The sequence below is a fragment of the Lissotriton vulgaris genome, chromosome 7 (assembly GCF_964263255.1).
Source record: "Lissotriton vulgaris chromosome 7, aLisVul1.2, whole genome shotgun sequence".
Lineage (NCBI taxonomy): Eukaryota > Metazoa > Chordata > Amphibia > Caudata > Salamandridae > Lissotriton > Lissotriton vulgaris.
The window spans coordinates 1,500,686,401-1,500,704,611 of record NC_141695.1 but is presented as its reverse complement, the minus strand read 5'-3'; the positions used below and the strand labels follow the sequence as shown (position 1 = coordinate 1,500,704,611).

The 18,211-nt window shown below is 43.7% G+C and overlaps 1 protein-coding gene across 1 annotated transcript in view; it reads left to right on the top strand.

The window, feature by feature from the left end:
* The window catches only part of LOC147705871 (fer-1-like protein 4), a 1,142,165-nt gene that overhangs the window by 245,541 nt on the left and 878,413 nt on the right, over nt 1-18,211 (top strand). Inside the window, exon 7 of the mRNA XM_086932323.1 lies at nt 1,091-1,249. Within this exon, the coding sequence (XP_086788449.1) occupies nt 1,091-1,249 (159 nt within the window). The remainder of the gene's footprint in view (nt 1-1,090; nt 1,250-18,211) is intronic.

Below are 18,211 nucleotides of genomic sequence, written 5' to 3'. Positions count from 1 at the left end.
TGATTGGCTAGGTGGAGGCAGGACTGCCTCACTATGTCAGTCATGGGACAGGGAGGACCCATAAGGGGGTAATGCTGGGAGGGGAAGGATGCTTTAATGACATTTTAAATAAAGGGATTTTGCAGCAGCAGGGCAGATTGTATCTAAAAAGTTTTCATAAAAAGGAGAATCTTTAAAAGTTACAAAATATTGTGCAATCTCACCTGCATCTCCAGAAGCAATCCATTTTGCATAGTGCCTTTCCCAAAACTTTGGTTTTAACAGTTCCAAGGAGCCCTGTCCAATGAGTTCAGGCGAGTTCCAGAAGTCTACCAAGCCAACCTCCATCAAGTTTGCCTTGATTAAACTTAAACAAGAGATCTTCCTTACAGTTCCTGGCCTTTCAAAGATGTCAGCTAGGCCCTCCTTATATGGTTTCAGGACATCCAACGTCCAAATATGCACCCAATGAGCTAATGGGTGCAGCTTGGCCACCAGGCCCAGAGGTCTTAGTCCAAGACCAAGCCATACAGGTAGAAAAGGGCAATTCTGAGGGAGTGATAAAAGTGACAACACAAACGTATTTTCCTTGCAACCTAACTTAGTCAAGTCTGAATGGGCCCATTATGCGTTTTCATAAAGTGCTGCAGTTAAAACTGTGCCCTGTATATTTGAAGGGGTGGGGGTTATTAGGGTGAGACTTGGCTGGTTTCCCAATTCTAAGGAAGGCCCTGGCCCTGTGTTTTAACCCCTTCGATGCTGATGACGAGCTCAGCTCGTCATCACCCACGGGTGGCGTGTGCTGATGACGAGCTGAGCTCGTCATGTATCGCGGTAATTTAAAAATTGCCGCACAGCGCAAAAATCGCCGCAGCAGCGATGCGGTTAATGTAGCAGCACTCTTTTGCATCTGGGCCTCCCACGAGTTGGAATCTGATATTCGAATACCAAGATAATCAACGCCCCTCACTCTATCAAGGGAGACTATTTGCTTTGATAACCTCCCTCTAAGGTTTTTGTGCAGGTTTGTGGGGTCAATCACACCCACTTATGGTAGAAGAAATAATCATTAGGTGAGAAACTGAAATCGTATGTTAAATGGTTCTTTCAGGGCAGCCGCAATCAAACGAGCAAACCAACTGGACAAGAAGGCAACTGAGTTGGGCCGGTGGCTGGTCAAAGGAGCTGAAGATGAAGCCGAGGATGATGATGAGGAATTTGATTTATTCAGCAATGATATGCCTGTCATCAATTTAAACCCGGTGCCGAGGTAAGAATGAAATACCTGTGATAATCTGCAAATAAAAGTCTGGTTTAATACACTATTTGAAGGACAAAACAATACACAGCATGACATAGAGTTCACACTCCCATTCTTGTTATTACATCATGAGATTCATGAGCGACAAAACGTCCTTCTGTCTGACAACGGTATAATGCAGGTTCCTGCCCCACTGCATCCTTACCACTGTTATTCTGGAAAAAAAGATTTGTCATTAATACACTTACTTATGAGACTTCTATGTACACTGATGGTGCCAGGTTTGGATGATTATGGGCTGATACACCTTTTCATTTTTCAGTGGTAATTAAAATAACAGCTACTCAATTCAATAATAGTGCACATTAAGGACAATAATGGGCCAGATGTACAACCATTTTTTGCAGTCACAAATGGGCATTTGGCCTGTTTGCGATTGCAAAAAACAGATGCACAATGTACTAATGCTATTTTGCAAGTCGCTAATCTATTACGACTCACAAAATAGGGTTAGCGACTCGCTATTAGGAAGGGGCGTGCAAAGGGCGTCCCTTCCTAATAGAGATTTCAAATGCCATGAATGAGTGTTTTGCGAATGCATTTGCGGTTGCACAAAACTTGCAGTTTACAGCCTACTTCAAGTAGGTGGCAAAGCATTCGCAAACGGGAAGGGGTCCCCAGGGCACCCCATCCCCTTTGTGAATGGGTACACAAATATTTTTAAAGAGCAGGCAGTGGTCCCAGGGGCTACTGCCGGCCCATAAAGAATGAAACTGAAAAGTTAATTTTTTCTTTTTTAAATGCATCCCCTTTTCCTTTAACGAAAACGGGCATCATTTAAAAAGAGAGAAACTGCTTTATTGACAAAGCAGTCCCAGACATGGTGGTCTACTGATCCCAGCAGGCCACCATCCCTGGGAGTGCGAGCCATTCCCAATGGGGTCGCAAATTGTGACACCCTCATTAATATTCATGAGGCATGCAATTTGCGACCCCATTGGGAATCACAAACAGTGTCTGAGACAATGTTGTACATTGAATATGTGACTGGCAAACTGCAACTCACAATTTGTCGCAATTAGCGAGTCGCAAAATTCAATGGTCGTACATCTGGTCCAATGAGTAATTTTACCATGGCAGTCGTGCATTGTATGTAACATTCAGATACTTCAAACATGAACCTCAGCCTTCGGTTGTGCACCATGAAAATCCCAAAAACGCAGGACCATCAAGCTTGGGGCATTGGCGGGATTCATACAGAGTGCTGTCATGCAGTCTGTGGAACATGCTGGTTACTGCCTGCAGACGCTTATAAAATATGCGCCATTTTGTCAATGAAAGTGTCGCATGAAATTCAGCTAACTTAGCTTTGTTGGATTTTCAAATCCCTGCTACATCTATAAAAACCAATGACTTAGGGGCCCATTAGGATGTCGGGCAGATCGCCACCGCCATGCGGGTGGTGGCGATCCGCCCGACATCCTAGTCCGCCCACCACCCGCCCGCCACCCATTTCCCCCCGCCATATTACTATGGCATAGGGGGGACTGCGGTGGGCCCTGCGGGCCCCCATGGGTGGCCTGTGGGCCGCCATGGTGTAGGCGAGGTGGGGGGTGCACATGGGGGGTACCTGTGGTACCCCCCTGCATTTGCATACACAATGCAGCAGGTACCGCGCGGTTCCTGCCGCTTTGTGTATGCAAATGCATCACATGCATTTTTAGCATTGTGGCGGGCGGTGCTGAGGGCACCACCCGCCACAATGTTAAAAATGCAGTATGCGCCCACCACTGTGGCGGGCGCATCCTAATACCCCCCACGGGACCCCCACCCTTATGGCGGGCAGTCCAATAATCCGATAGGATGTCGGGCGGACTAAGTCTGCCCGTCATTCTAATGACCCCCTAAGTGTTCTTGCTATACTTGCCACAAGAGGTTAAATTAACTGTTGCCTCTGTCTGCAAGAATTCATACCATCTTTCTTAGACATTTTAAGTTTGGCAGTTTGCCAAACAGATATCATTTTTGCAAATAGGAGTTCTTCTCTTATGGGTAAATACGCAATTATGTTGGCCTTTGCCTATGTTCTCAGGCTCGGTATGCTGGGCACTAAGGGACCGATTACGATGTCATGTGGAATCTTTCCGCCCAACTCCTTCTCGGAAACGGTTCTGACCGACTCGCGATCAGCCGTTCCGTATGACCGATTATGATGATTCCAAACACCGTTCGGTCAGACTCCCATTGACATCTTTGGGAGCCCGTGTTCCGACCGACAACACAGGCTCCTATGGGGAAAATGGGTGTATGCGGAAAACCTTCCACCCTGTTGCGGGCACACCATGGTGCCTTTCACACAGTGCATGGTTTTACAGGGGTTCCCTTGGGTACGTCCTCGGCCCCAAACTGGAGACCTCACGATGAAGGGGGGCCTGAAGGAGCCCCCAAAGTCAGTCTCCGACAGCCTTTTTGTGTCGGACTGTCTGACTCAGAAAGGCTGTTAGAATCCGACATCGTAATCGGTCGGTCGGAAACGCTGTCCGTAGAACTGTACGATTTGGCTCTGACCGACACGGACTCTCCGCGAGCCGGTCAGAGCCGATTCGGAATGACCGAACGGGTCCCCTTCCGACTACGAACATCGTAATCGGTCGGGCGGAATTGAATCCGATCGACTCAAGCGGATGGGTTTCGACACAGTCTAGGAGAGTTCGACTGTCGGTTGGAGGCTTTCCACACAAAATCGTAATTGGCCCCTTAATTACGCTTTTCCTTCTTTGGAGCACTGTGGAGGAGTCTTACCTCTCACTCGAGGATTCATCTAGATGACCACAGTATATCCTCTAAACCACGTTTTTAATTCCCCGAAAGCAACCTATGTGCTTTCTTTATTTCCAATCCTTTGTATATCATTATGGTTTCAACTCTTTGATTAAAAAAGACACATCATGTTGCCCTAAAGCTACTCAGGGCCCAAGCCTAAAGCCTAAGTTTAAACCTGAAGTCCAAGGGCCCCAATTCCCAAAGTTAAACTTAGACCTGAAGTCTAAAGGCCTCAATCACACATTTAAACTTTGACCTGAAGTCTGAGCTTAGAATTCAGGTCTGCTGCTGAAAAACAGGACAGGGGCTGCTAATTAGACCCTGTCTCCATACTTTCCTCCATTTGCATCAAACTGTGTAATGGGCATTTCTAGATTCTTTTCAACTTTATATTATTCAGTCTTTTGGCTCATTAGCTCTGCAGTGCATTATGGTACAAAACATATTGAGTGTAATTCTTGATATATATCTTACTCTTTGTGGAGCTGCTCAAAGAAATGCAACATTGCTGTCTGAAAGCAGTTAAAATATAGTGAATACCTGGTTAATTATAGCTTCTCAACAAGGGATAAGTTTTCCCAGGTGCTCGTTAATGCTAGTCATGGGAGGGTGGTTTAGTGAAGATTGCTCCAGCTCTTTAACATCTATTTTTCGCTGCAGAAGAGACGGGGTTTTGCAACAAAACTTGTTTACTGAAATCTCTTCATAATGTGGGTGGTAAGACATAAGGGTTCCTTGCATGGAGATGATCGTGGAACCCTGCCCTGAGGTCCACAGCTCCATGGATATCTGCACCTCTTGTAATGATTTTTGGTCCTGGCAAACACAGATCGTGTTTGTGCGCCATGACCTAGGCTTGTCTCATAGTTGTGCGGTCTTGTTAGACTAGAAGGGGCGCGCCAAGCGCTACGTTTGTGATGGTAGAGGGATACTACTCTTACCAAGAGTTAATTGATACTACCACATTGGTGACAGAATACCCATTTTTTGTTCAGTGGTAATCAGTATTGTGAACAGGCCTTTTTACCTGTGTCACAGGAGTGGTGCCTACTGGCCCACTCGCGTAAAGTTTTATGGCTGTGTCCTTGACTCTCCCTTGGTCTGCATGGATTGTGTGTAGCACCAGATAGCTCATGATACTTGTGTGTTTGTACTGGGCTGCATGTGTGTGCCTGTAGATGGTACATGGCATGGAGGACAGTTGCCTGGGCGTGTTGTCTCCCGGCTGCTGTGAGGAACATCTATCAATTGCGAGAATGTCTGACACTGACACAGGCTGTCCAGAGACTGAAGGAGACCAGATGCCCTATATAGGAAAAAAGACCATGAGATGTCACAAGCCCTCACCATCAGGAGACAGGAGCCTGCTGAGATACGCTCAGGTCCTCATGCATTTGTCCACTGCCATTGAGTTTGGTAAAATTGCTCTAGGCCAGCAAGCCTGCTGGATACTTGCACAAATGTAGTTGACGCTTATGGCCAAACCTAGGCTTTGTCAGGTGGGGACTAATGTGGGCCGAATCTGGTAGACTACTCTGGTATTGAATGGCGACTAACAGGGCTCACTAGGCAGGAATGGAGGTACTCAGGTCCTAGGCTGACTGTTCCCATTGGAGCAGAGTCAAGACTGATTTGCATATAGCTGGGTCCACACTGAGGTTGCATGGGGCACAAATTAACAATGTACTGAGATGCAGCAGAAGTAATTAGCAGTGGCTGAGATTAATTCAATTATTCCATCCATCACTTTTTGTATACTTTAGTATATCGCTCTATGTGGGACAGGTATGCCCAAACGTTGGATTGTGCCCACTGTGTCACTGGCTGATGAGTCCATTACAAGGGTGAAACTGGTCCTAGGTTGCTTGTGTTCTGCTTTAGAGAGAACCTGGCTTGGCATTTCGATCAGGACTTGTCCTATTGGAGCAGGGTCAAGACTGATTTGCATATAGCTGAGTCGAAACTGAGTTAGCATGGTATGCAAAGTAACAATAGACTGGGATGCGGCCCAAATGATTATCAGTAGCTGAGAAATCCTGGCGGAGGATCAACTCGATCTTTTTTTTATCACCGAGACCTGGTTAAATAATACTTGTGCCCCGGTGGTGGAGCTAGCTATCCCGCGTGGCTTCAAGATCCCGAGGGCAGACCGCCCGCTTGGTAGAGGGGGTGGAGTCGCTGTGATTTATAGGGACAAATGGGTCTTCTCCTGCGAACCCCAGGGAGAGCTGGAGGATGCGGAGTTGCTCCATTTTTCTCTTGTGCTCAATCCACATTTTACTCTGGGAGGCACTTTGGTATATCGACCTCTGGGTAATGTTGGACATTTTATTGAAGCCTTGGAGGAGGTTTTAGTACCACGTGCTCTGAGATTTTCAAAGTTTCTGCTCCTAGGGGATTTCAACATTCATGTGGATGTGTTGAACTCTAGCGCGTCTAGTCGCCTAGGTGAAGCCTTAACCATGGCCCACCTCAAACAATGGGTCGAAGCTCCAATGCATGTGGGCGGCCACCTCTTAGACCTTGTCTGCTCTAACTTTGATATTGTGATGACCTGCCCCGAGAGTGTCACATGGTCGGATCATGAGCTGATCAGGTTCTCTTGGCCCTTGGAAAAAGCAGCGGGGTGGAGGTACTCCCCCACTCGTGCATTCCCAGAGGATCAATCTAGTGTCCCTGACTGAATCCTTATCCCGAGACCGTCCTATACTGACCTCGGAGATTGATGAGGCGGTCAGTGTTTTTAACACCTGGGTGGAACAGGGGTCAGCTGCCTCTATAAACCAGGGTTGCATCCGTAGGATGCGGTCCTCCCCCTCTAAACCTTGGTTTTCCCACACCCTACGGGAAATGAAACTTGGATGTAAGAAACTCGAACGGGTGTGGAGACAAGCTTACCTGCCTGCGGCACAAAGTGATCTGCGAGCCGCATGTGAGGAGGAGCAGGACGGACACCGTGGTGATACCCTGAAAGGCACTTCCGCCTTGCCGTCATACACGGACCAGGAACAAGCCAGCGCTCTAGTCGCAGGCAAACCGGAAGGGGCGGAGCCATGTCGAAACACGGAAGCGAGGAGGATAAGAGGACCGGGGATGGAACGGACGGTGTGCAGCAGCGAAGGCAGGAAAGCCAAGCACCTGGAGGACGAGGAGGAGAACCGACGGAGAAGACGACTGCAGGCAGGCGAGGACGTGGTGGAGAGAACAGAGAGCTGCATCGGACCAGAGGAGGAGGAGGGAGCAGAGAGTCGCGGCGGAGCGGAGAAAACAAGAGCAGAGAGCCGAGGGGAGGAACCGGTGAGGGAAGACCCACAACAGGAGACCGTCTTGTACACCGCGAGTAAACCCGGTGGGCTGACAGGAGGAGGAGAAGACGCCCCGGGTCCAGGCGCCGTGGCCCAAGGAACGGGCCACGGCCACAGGCAAGTGCCATTGCAAGGGGCATTCTGGTGGGGTGTTTGGGGAGGCGGGAGGTAGAGAAGTTGATACGGGGAGGTGGGAGGCAGAACACTCGAGAGGCACTGGGTGTAGTTTGTTTGTTTGGACGTCCCTCACACCCCTCACCCCACGAACTGGTGACGGTAGCACACTCCTTAGAAAGGCAGTATAGAGTACTGACCCGGTGCCTGGCACCTTTCTTTCTCTTCTCTTCTGAGGCCCCAAGACCCCGGGATTCCAGAGACCTTCGAGTTCAAGAAAAGGCCATACCATCCTTGTCCCGACTGGACCCAACAGGAGGCAGAGAACCAGTGTTCCGAGACCCTATGAACTATACCCTTATATACTGTTGTTCTGCACTACCCTTAATACGAAAAATAAACCAACCAACCAAGATCATAGAGCGTTGCAGTCTGACTTTTACACCCCTTTGGTCACGAAATCCCTACACCGCACAAAAGGATTATTATGCGGCGATTAGAGCAGCCAAGAGCAGTTACTATGCTGGTAGAATTGAAAAGGCTAACAATAATAGCAAGGACATTTTTTCCATTGTTCAGAGCTTCCTTTCGCCATGTCCTGCCCAACCAGTGCTGCCCTCATCTGCTCACTGGTGTGAAGAGCTCTCCTCTTTTTTTGTAGATAAAATTGCTAAAATCCAAGAGGACTTGCTCGCTGCCCGTGACAGTTTCAAGTCCTCACCAGCACTACCTTATCTCCCCATGCCCAAGCCAGCTGAGCAGTTTGCTGCTTTCTCCCCTTCCACTGAGCCAGTCATCCGGACAGTACTTGAGGCTTTGAAATCAGGGTCCCCCACGGATCCCTGCCCTGCCAGGGTACTTGGCGGGGTGGCTGATACAGTATGTAGCGAGGTTACCCAGATTGTTAACCTCTCTTTCTCTTCAGCTACTGTCCCGCTGTGCTGGAAGCAAGCCAAACTTCTCCCGCTTTTAAAAAAGGCTGGGTTGGATCCTGCTGCTCCATCCAGCTACCGGCCTATTTCACTGCTGCCGGCTTTGGCTAAAGTCTGCGAGAAAATTGCCTTCCGCCAGTTGGATCAGTTTATTGAGTCTTTCCAGGCTTTGCACCCGGCCCAATCAGGGTTCCAAGCCACCTATAGCACCGAAGCGGCTTTGGTTGAGGTGTCTGAGGCAATTCGGGAGTGCCTAGATGGAGGTGGCAGAGCGGTTCTGATTTTACTAGACCTCTCTGCCGCCTTCGATACGGTTCCCCACGACCTGCTCCTCACCAGATTGGCGGCCGTTGGCATTTCTGGATTAGCACTTGACTGGCTATCGTCATTTCTGGATAATAGGACGCAACAGGTCTGGATGCCCCCTCACGCTTCTCTGCCTAGGAAACTCACCACTGGTGTCCCACAGGGGTCCACTCTTAGCCCCCTGCTTTTTAATGTCTACCTGACTCCTTTGATTTACCTGGCCGAACAGTTGGGGGCTAAAATAATGGCCTACGCCGATGACACCCAACTTCTGATTACCTGGTCCAAGGGTAACTTGGATACATCGGCGGTTCGGCTCTGCCTCTCCTCTGTCTTCCACTGGTTAGCACTTGCCCAGCTTAAGTGCAATGAAGACAAGTCCGAGGTTCTTTTTTATGGCTCCTTTCCCGACAACTTTAAAGACCTCCTATGGCCGCCTGACCTGCCTTGTCCCAATTCTATGGGTGGCCCGGCTAAGAACTTAGGGGTCTGGTTCGGGAGTGATCTGAAGTTTGAGGACCATATCAAAAAACTTACCGGCATGTGTTTTGGCACCCTCAAAGCCCTACGTAGGTTCTTTCCACTTCTTCCGAGAGAGGCCAAAGAGACGGTGTCACGTGCTCTAATTCTTTCCAGGCTTGATTATGCTAATGCCTTGTTTAGCGGTTTACCTGCTTATCTGATCGAACGGCTTCAGATAATTCAAAATGCGGCTGCGCGCCTCCTGTTCAAACTGCCCAGGTAGTCCAGCGTTCGCCTTCATCTACGCAGCCTTCATTGGCTCCCAGTGCCTCACCGGATTGTGTTTAAAACAATGGTTCTCTCCTTCCGAGCTATCCATCAGCTCGGACCTGTGTACCTGAGGAAACGGTTTGCTCTCTACGTTCCGAATCGTTCCCTTCGATCGGCCAATCAATGCAAAATGATTATGCCTAGATTTAAGTACGCCAGATTAGGAGGCCAGTCCATTTCTGTCGGGGCCGCTAGGGCCTGGAATGCTCTCCCTCTGTGTCTCAGAGCGGCCCAGTCCATTGTCGCCTTTAAGAAAGGTCTGAAAACCCACCTGTTTAACAAAATTTTGTAACTATCTTCTCCACCTTGACAATCTTGCCCTGCTCGCCACTTCTCTTGCCGCGCCAGGATACTTGTTAGTAATAGAGCACGTTCTAAAAGTCTTTATAACATAACATAACATAACATTAATTCAAGCATTCCATCCATCACTTTTTGTATGCCCCAATTTGAAAGAGTTACAAAGCAGTTAATGCCTGAAATCTTGGAAGGATTTAATGTACTGACAAAATCTCAGAATGGTTTAGAATCCTTTGCTTTACATATTTCAGGGATGATATCCATTGGATTCATAGGTTCCCTTTTTCAATTCCAGATAGAAAGCTTTTAAGCTTTTTCAATGCCCTTACGCTAGTTTTAGAAAATGGGGCAGCTTAGATATTATAGGCAGTCTTTTACCTTGGTCCAACTGCCGCTCCTTTAATCTCAGACTCTTGGAGTACCAGCCATTACATTTACAACTAGATATTGCATGAAGTTCTAAGTTTGAATTAAATAATACACATCTACCACTTTGGCGAGCCAGCTAGAAACCGAACTTGCAGCCACCATGGATTTCCACTCATCAAACCCCATGCAAATAGCTGACAAACACCTATCACATTACAGCTGCTGATACCCAATAATCGGCCCAATTCGTTTGGAAGTTGTTCTCTTTCCCTCAAAAAGACAAAGAATGGGAAATGGTCATTCTCCACTCTGTAGAAAATGGTAAAGACATGAAAAGACAGAACAGACTTTAGAAATAACAGAGTAGGCTATAACTCTTTTATCCGAACCAGAGACATGAGTCATACGAATATTACCCACAAATCTCCTCTGTAGTGTTCTCTGGACTATATTGTGATGGAAGTTCAGAAAATATTCACATTTGTCATCTTTGCATTGGCTAAGGTTGGCACATATAGGGATTTTCCAAAATGCATTTTTTGCATGAAACCAAAAACCACCCAAATCTCAAGCAGTTAAGTTATGAATTAATTTTCCTCTTAAAATAAAATAGCATTTGCTTAATCCATAAATAATTGAAGAAGCACAATGTTAAAATCTTTACACGTTGTGATTTAATATCATGAACTGGATTGATGTCAACATTAATATGAATTACCATTTTGTGTGTAAATTGCATCTGTGATCAAAATGCCTGAAATAAAAGTGGGTCAACCTAGCCATTAAATAGTAAGACTTTGACGGCTGCATGACCAGCCCACTGAAGTGGCAGCCCTTTTTTATGGTCTGGTTTGACAGCACAGCTGTGAGTCGCCAGATAAATATTTGTACAACAATAGAAAGTGGATTTGGTTCCGCCAACATGTTGAGAGCTAGGAGTGCATGTTTTAAATGGGCAGAAGTTGTGTGCTTCCACAAAAAAGTGCTTGTCCTCCACAGTTGTGAGCATTTTGTGTATTTATCCAGCTGCTTGAGTCTGAACTTTCAGAGGCACACACAAGACATTGGAATGCTATTAAAGTGTCTTTGAAAACTAGATAATTTCTGTTGTTTTTTTCTGGCAATAGCACAGATGGGAGCAGATCAATCATTGACCTGCATGGATTTCTAGGTCTAGCTTGGCAGTGCAGCTGTCACTTGACCTTTTAACCTACAACAATTGTATAAGACAGTTCTTTGCTTTCTCATAAATACATATCTATCCCCATGCTTTTTTACTCCTAATGCTTCTCATTACCGTACAACATTCCCTTAAAGCCAGACCTATTGACATTGCCAAGTCTGGTTGCGTTTATACTCATTTATCATGCAGAAGGAGAGAGAAACAGAGATTCATTCAACTTCCATAGGGTAATAATATGAATCAAAAGAGAATGAATCATGTGTCTTAGTGTGCCACGGTCTTCAGGTTGTCTTCAAAAACCCTCATTCACTCTAACTTCAAATTACCGTATATTTTGATTCTCTGCCTTGAATGTTAGGTGAATTGCTTCATCATTGGGTCTTATTCCACCTGAGTTTCCAGTTCTCCAGACGATCTACAGTCCTCCACCTTGAGGGAGACCATCTGGTTCGTGACAGTCGTGATAAACACATGAGAGATGCGGAAAGAGATGAATCTTAAAATTACCTCAGATTCTGTGTATTGTTGTTTATTAGTGTTACAGCACAGGGTCAAGACTGATTGTATATGGCTGGGTCCAAACTGGGGTGGTGTAGTGGGCAAAAGAACAATGGATTTAACCCAGATCTTTTGACTGGGGGAGAATGTTTGCATTGTCAGCATTCCGTCCATCATTTGTTTGCTGTAACACTTTTCGCCCTAAGTGGGATGGGCATGCCCAGATGTGGGTCCCTTGCTCACTGTGCCACTGGATTCAAGCTAGCCTGGCTGAAGAGAGGTGACATACCCTGAAACCGGTCCCAGGGAGGACCTGGCCTGGCAGTTCGGTCTGGACTTGTCCCATGAGGCACAGGGTCAAGACTGATTTGTATATGGCTGGGTCCAAACTGGGGTGGCATAGTGGGCAAACCCATATCTTTTGACTGAGGAAGAATGTTTGCATTGTCAGCATTCCGTCCATCATTTGTTTGCTGTAAGATATTGTTGTTTAGTAACCAGGAAGGGGTAGCATTGAAATAAAAGGTTGGTGCTGGGTGGATGTATTAGAGGTCCGCTGCACCTAGTGTCTGATTGTGCATTGACATGTTTTGGCCCTTTGTTGCCCTAACCGGTCGGTGGGCCTTCTTCAGGACCAAAGTTGGAGAGATTACTTGATTGGGCCACTCGCAATGGGTAGGTCGATTCACTTGCCCTTCTTAGTCACTTGAGTTCATTGGCTCAAAATGTGATGTTGTTATAGGCGTAGATTGTGCCTATAACTTATTGAAGAGTCATCTGTAGCTCCTTTGGGTATAAGGGAGGAAAAGGTAGGGCTCTCTGTGTGCTGCTCCTAGCGTGTATCTGCTGGCTTCTGGCGAAGAAGGGTAAGTGAATTATGATCATTTTAAAACAATTAAAAAGCATATATATTAATGTATACATTTTTATATACATATATTTAATTTAACAACTTTATTAAATTGATATTTTTTATTTATATTATATTTGAAAACTTTCTTAAATGTAACAATATAAAAAATAAATATATATACATATATCTAATAACATAACATATTTAATAAACAAACAATTTGAATGACAAATAAAAAACTCAAACTAAAGAAACAATTTGAATTTACTAAAAATGAATAAAATATTTAAAAACCATTAATGATTATAAATATTATCATTTTAAATAACCAAAATATATTAATATAAATGTAACTAATATAAACTAAAGTACATATTTTAAAATTAATACATGTACTATTCCCACTACAACTTATAAATAGTAGACAAAGTGTCGAACTTAGGAGGGGGTAAACATTTTAAATCCCACTACAGTCAATGCAACTGTAGGATTGGATTGCGAAGAGGTAAAAAGTACTATTCCCACTCCAATGAGTGCAACAGTAGCGAAAGTGTTGAATTGCGAAGGGGGAAATGTACTATTCATAGTCCATTAAGTGCAACAGTAGGGAAAGATTTGGATTGCGGAGGGGTAAACGGTACTATTCTCAGTCCAATGCAGCAGTAGGGAAAGTTTTGGATTGTGGAGGTTCAAAATGTACTGTTCCCACTCCAGTCAGTACAACAGTAGGGAAACTGTTGGATTGCAGAAGGAAACAATGTAATATTCCCATTGCAGCAAAACAATAAAATAATTGCAAAAACTAAACAAAAAATTTAAATATCAATATTTAATCAAAAAACAAATATATTTCGTATAAAGAACATTACAAATACATATTATAATGTTAAGAACATTTCATAAATATTTACAAACATTATTGAAATGTAAATCCAAAAATAATTTTCATATAAAACATATTTTTATTTCAAATCAAATCAACTTTATTCAGTTTCACGTATACAAAACCATAAAAGTTTCACAACATCCAAATCTCATTTAAAGCATGCTACAGTAAAATTACATAGAAGATACAGTTCATGTCAATAAAAAGGAAAAAAAAGGCCCCTGTTAGTGTGACTCATATACTAAATATTACAACAGAGAGTATCTTCTACCAAGAATTATTGCTAGTTGTCCAAACAGGCCCTAGTTCTCACCGTAGATTTCAAATAGCCCACAATGAAAAAAATACAATCAGCCTTCAGCAATTGCAAATACCGAAGCCCTGGTCGAACCTGGTTAAAATGCAACTTCTTTAAAAGGGGGAATTAAAATATCTTCGGGGTACCTCGTAAAATTTACAAACGAACATGAAGTGTAGCAGATCCTGTGGAGACACTCCTTCGCAGCCACAGGGTGCTAACACCTGGCCTCTACTGCACCCTTTTGGAACAGTGAGTAACAAATGAAAAAAATCCAGGCGAAACCTAGACAGTAAAAAACGCTCATATGTGGAAAGTGACCCCAGGAGATAAGGCTCTGTGGATGGGTTTATTTTTAGCCACAGGAATTTGCGGACACTAGGGGCTGATTACAATGTAGGGTGGATAGCCACTGCCCGCATGACAGTGGAGATCCGCCCTACATTTCCCTCCGCCCGCCACACATTTCCCCTGCCATATTAGTATGCCGGGGGGACCCCGGCGGTCGGAAAGACCGTCTGCCGGTTTTCCACTGGTCGACTTGTTGACCGAGCGAAAAAAGATCACAATATGGTGGCGGTGTCTGTGAGACACCTCCATCCATATTATTATGAGTGCGGTAATGAGCCTTTCTATGGCGGCAAGGCTTGTGGTCTTTGCTGTTGGGGGCCCGTAGTGGGCCACCATGGTGTTGGGGGGTGCAAATAGGGGGTACCCCATAGTACCCCCCTCATTGCCATGCACTACGTGGCAGGCACCAAGTGGTTCCCTGCCATTTAGTGCATGGGAATGCCATGCGTAGTCCATTTACACTGCGAGTGGGTCTGCAGCCAGCAGATCCACCCGCAATGTAAAGGGTCCAGGATGCGCCCGCCAGTGGGGCGGGTGCATCCTAATTTACATGGCGGGACCGCGGGAACTTCGGCGGTCGGTCCCTTGCTCCCCTACGGTAGTGGGAGGACTTTGTCCGCCCCACCGTAATGGACCCCTAGGTTTACGCACTTCTAGCTTGTCTCTTTCTAATTGTCTTAGACTGCTAAAAGCTTTCTTGACAAACTCCACATCCTTTTGTACAATAGAATCAGGCTTTAAGAAAAGTTTAGGGGGCCCCAACTCTTCAAAACAACTTTTAATATATTTCAGCCATGGTATACAGGACATGTGGTCAAGGCTCATGCATTCAGTTATAATCTGCTGGCTGAGGGCTAAATCCTTATTCAGCCAATACTTGAGCCAGAACACTAGGGGGCGCAAAGCCAAGGTGTCACATAGAAAAAGCACCCCCAATTCCTCATGAGCCACCAAGTTCAATAAACCGATTGGCATGCCCAACAAGCACTTCAGGAAAGTGTTCTCAACCACCTGTAACGCATCTGTGGCCGTGTGCCCCCAAATGTCACTACCATAGCACGCTGTTGCTACGCTTTTGGCCTGATAGACTTTCAACATGGCTGCAATTGGGCGCTTGCCCATCTTTGCAGCAAAGTTGAAAATAGCAGCGTTTACCCTCGTAAGCTCCCTGTTTTTCTTCTGAATAAGAGGCCCCCACTTCAAACGATCATCCAGTGAAACCCCCAGGTATGAAAAGACAGTCATTAGAGGGACCTTCTCGAGACCTACTGTGAAGAGAAACTTTTTCTTGGGCCACATCCCTACCTGCAATATATAGGATTTACTAATATTTAATGCTAAATCTCGGGCCCCCATGAAATTTAAGAAGGCATCAAGGGACACATTTTTATTTTTAAATTATTTATTACCAAGTATATAATTTATTAAATAATTTCGTTTTAATTACCTTCCACCATATATCCTTACAAAACTTACAAACAGCACCTAACTTACCTTTAAATAAACTAATTATTTACACCATCATAAATATTTATCAACAAACTAATTATCAATAAATAAATAATTATTATTGAATTAAATGTAATTTACGTTTCACAATATACCCCCACAAAATATATAACACAATCCTAAAATAAAAAAAATACACAATTAACATAATAAACTTTACATTTATTATTATCAATTAAAAATTAATTATAACCGAATTAAGAAATAAATTTACTTTCAACAATATATCCTCACCAAAACCCAAACCTGCACATAAAATTTGAGTGAAAAAAATGTAATACAATTAACATAATGAATTATAAATGACATAATTATTATTAAATATTAATATTGTAAAAATAAAGTACACGATTAAAATAGTTAATTATCAAATAATTAATTAATTAATATTAATTAACAATCATTAATTTCTTAAAGTTAAATTACTTCCTACACTCTCCCCCTATAAACCCCACAACCCACACATAAGATGTAAAACTATTATTTAAACTATTAACATAATTGATTATCAATTCATTAATGAATGTGTATTAACAATGAATTATTAATTAATTAAAATTAAATTACTTCCTACCATGCACCCCTAAAAACCCACAATCCGCTACAATGCTAAATATAACAAAAATTACTTACATTTAATTTAATAACTACTAAAAGTTTTACAAATACATCAAAAAACAAAACAATAATTATTCAAAGAAATTACATCATATACATTTTAAATATATACCAAAATACATAACAATAGTTAAAAATCAAAATTAAAACCAACTGTATTTTTTGTGAACTATATTTATGACTCAGGGCCCAATTACAATGGTGCATTGTTTTGCTTTTGGTGCCACCTGCCTACAAGTCGGCAGTCACACAGGGCTAATTATGATGCAAACGCCACTGTGGCTGTCGCATTGCCCATGTTTTGTATTCCAGCACCCGCCGCAATACAAAACAGACACCCCACACATATCCCTGCACTACATGGCAGGAACCAGGCGGAATAATGCTGCCTTTTAAGTGATTGGATAAAATATGGATGAAGCTGAAAATATAAATAAAGATATGGAATAAATTCAGATTACTGGATGAACATTGGTTTACTGTCAAAATAAAAACTTTGCTACAAGACTGTGCTTATGATTGGCGCGTGAGGATCTCCCACATATACAGGGAATTATGCTAATATTCTATTTGATATGGATTATGATGGGTTTACAAGCCCATCTATTTGCGCACAGTTCACTTGGTGTGATACACCTTCAACAATCTTTTGAAAACATTCCACTTAACTCTATACCATATAACAGTTTCTTGTTTTAATGCATGATTCACTTTGTTATGGTTTTAGTGCACCATTGATGTTGTAGCGCTTTATACTTCGATCCCGCACTCATCAGGATTAGAATCAACTGAATGGGCACTACTTAAAATGGGGGAGGTACCATCAGACAAGGTATTTCTACTACAACTCCTGAAGTTCTGTCTACACAACAGTTATTTTCAGTGGAAAGATCACTATTTTGCGCAACTATCTGGTACTTCGATGGGCTTTGCAGGGGCCCCTGCATATGCAAATATATTCATGGCGCAATTTGAGGCTGAGAACTAAATGAACACTGAAGATTGGAATAACATCAAAATGTACTGTCGATTCATCGACGACATATTTTTAATATGGAATGATACTGCAGAAACATTACAAGAATTGATTCTGAAGCTCAATCAAGTGAACCCTAGAATTCAGTTTACTTACAAAATTGACAACAAGACAATGGATTTTTTAGATGTAAGAATCATCAAAAAAACAGGAGGATTTGAGACTGATTATACACCAAGCCAACAGATCGCAATAATGCATTGAGTTACACCAGTTTTCATCCCAGAAGTCTAGTTAAAAATCTTCCACTGTCTCAGTTCATTAGAATAAAGCGCATATGTTCAAATGTAGATACCCTGTCGGCTGAATCTACATGAACAAGGACAAAAATACGAGGCAAGATGTTATCCCACAGCAGAACTACAAATAACCATGGACAAAGTTATGCAGATGGACAGACAAGAGTTATTGAAACCTAAAACCAAACCAACAGGCAATAAAATAGTTTTTGTTACCAAATATACTACATAGTCGAAAGCCATCAAAAGCATAATAAATCGAAGGTGGGAATTGTTGTCTACAGAACCAGATTTTAATGACATTTTCTTGGAGAAACCCATGCATGCCTATACTAGAGGACAAAATATTAGGCAAATACTGAATCGAAAACCCGAGACACAAGAAGAAACATCTTATAAAGCAACAGTACGTTGTCAGAATTGTATGCATTGCAATAATGTTATCTTGGGCAGTTCATTTAGACATCCCACAACAGGAGCACAAATTAAACTGAGAAACACAAGTGATTGTAACACGCAGCAAGTGGTATACGGAATCAAATGCCCATGTGGCATGATG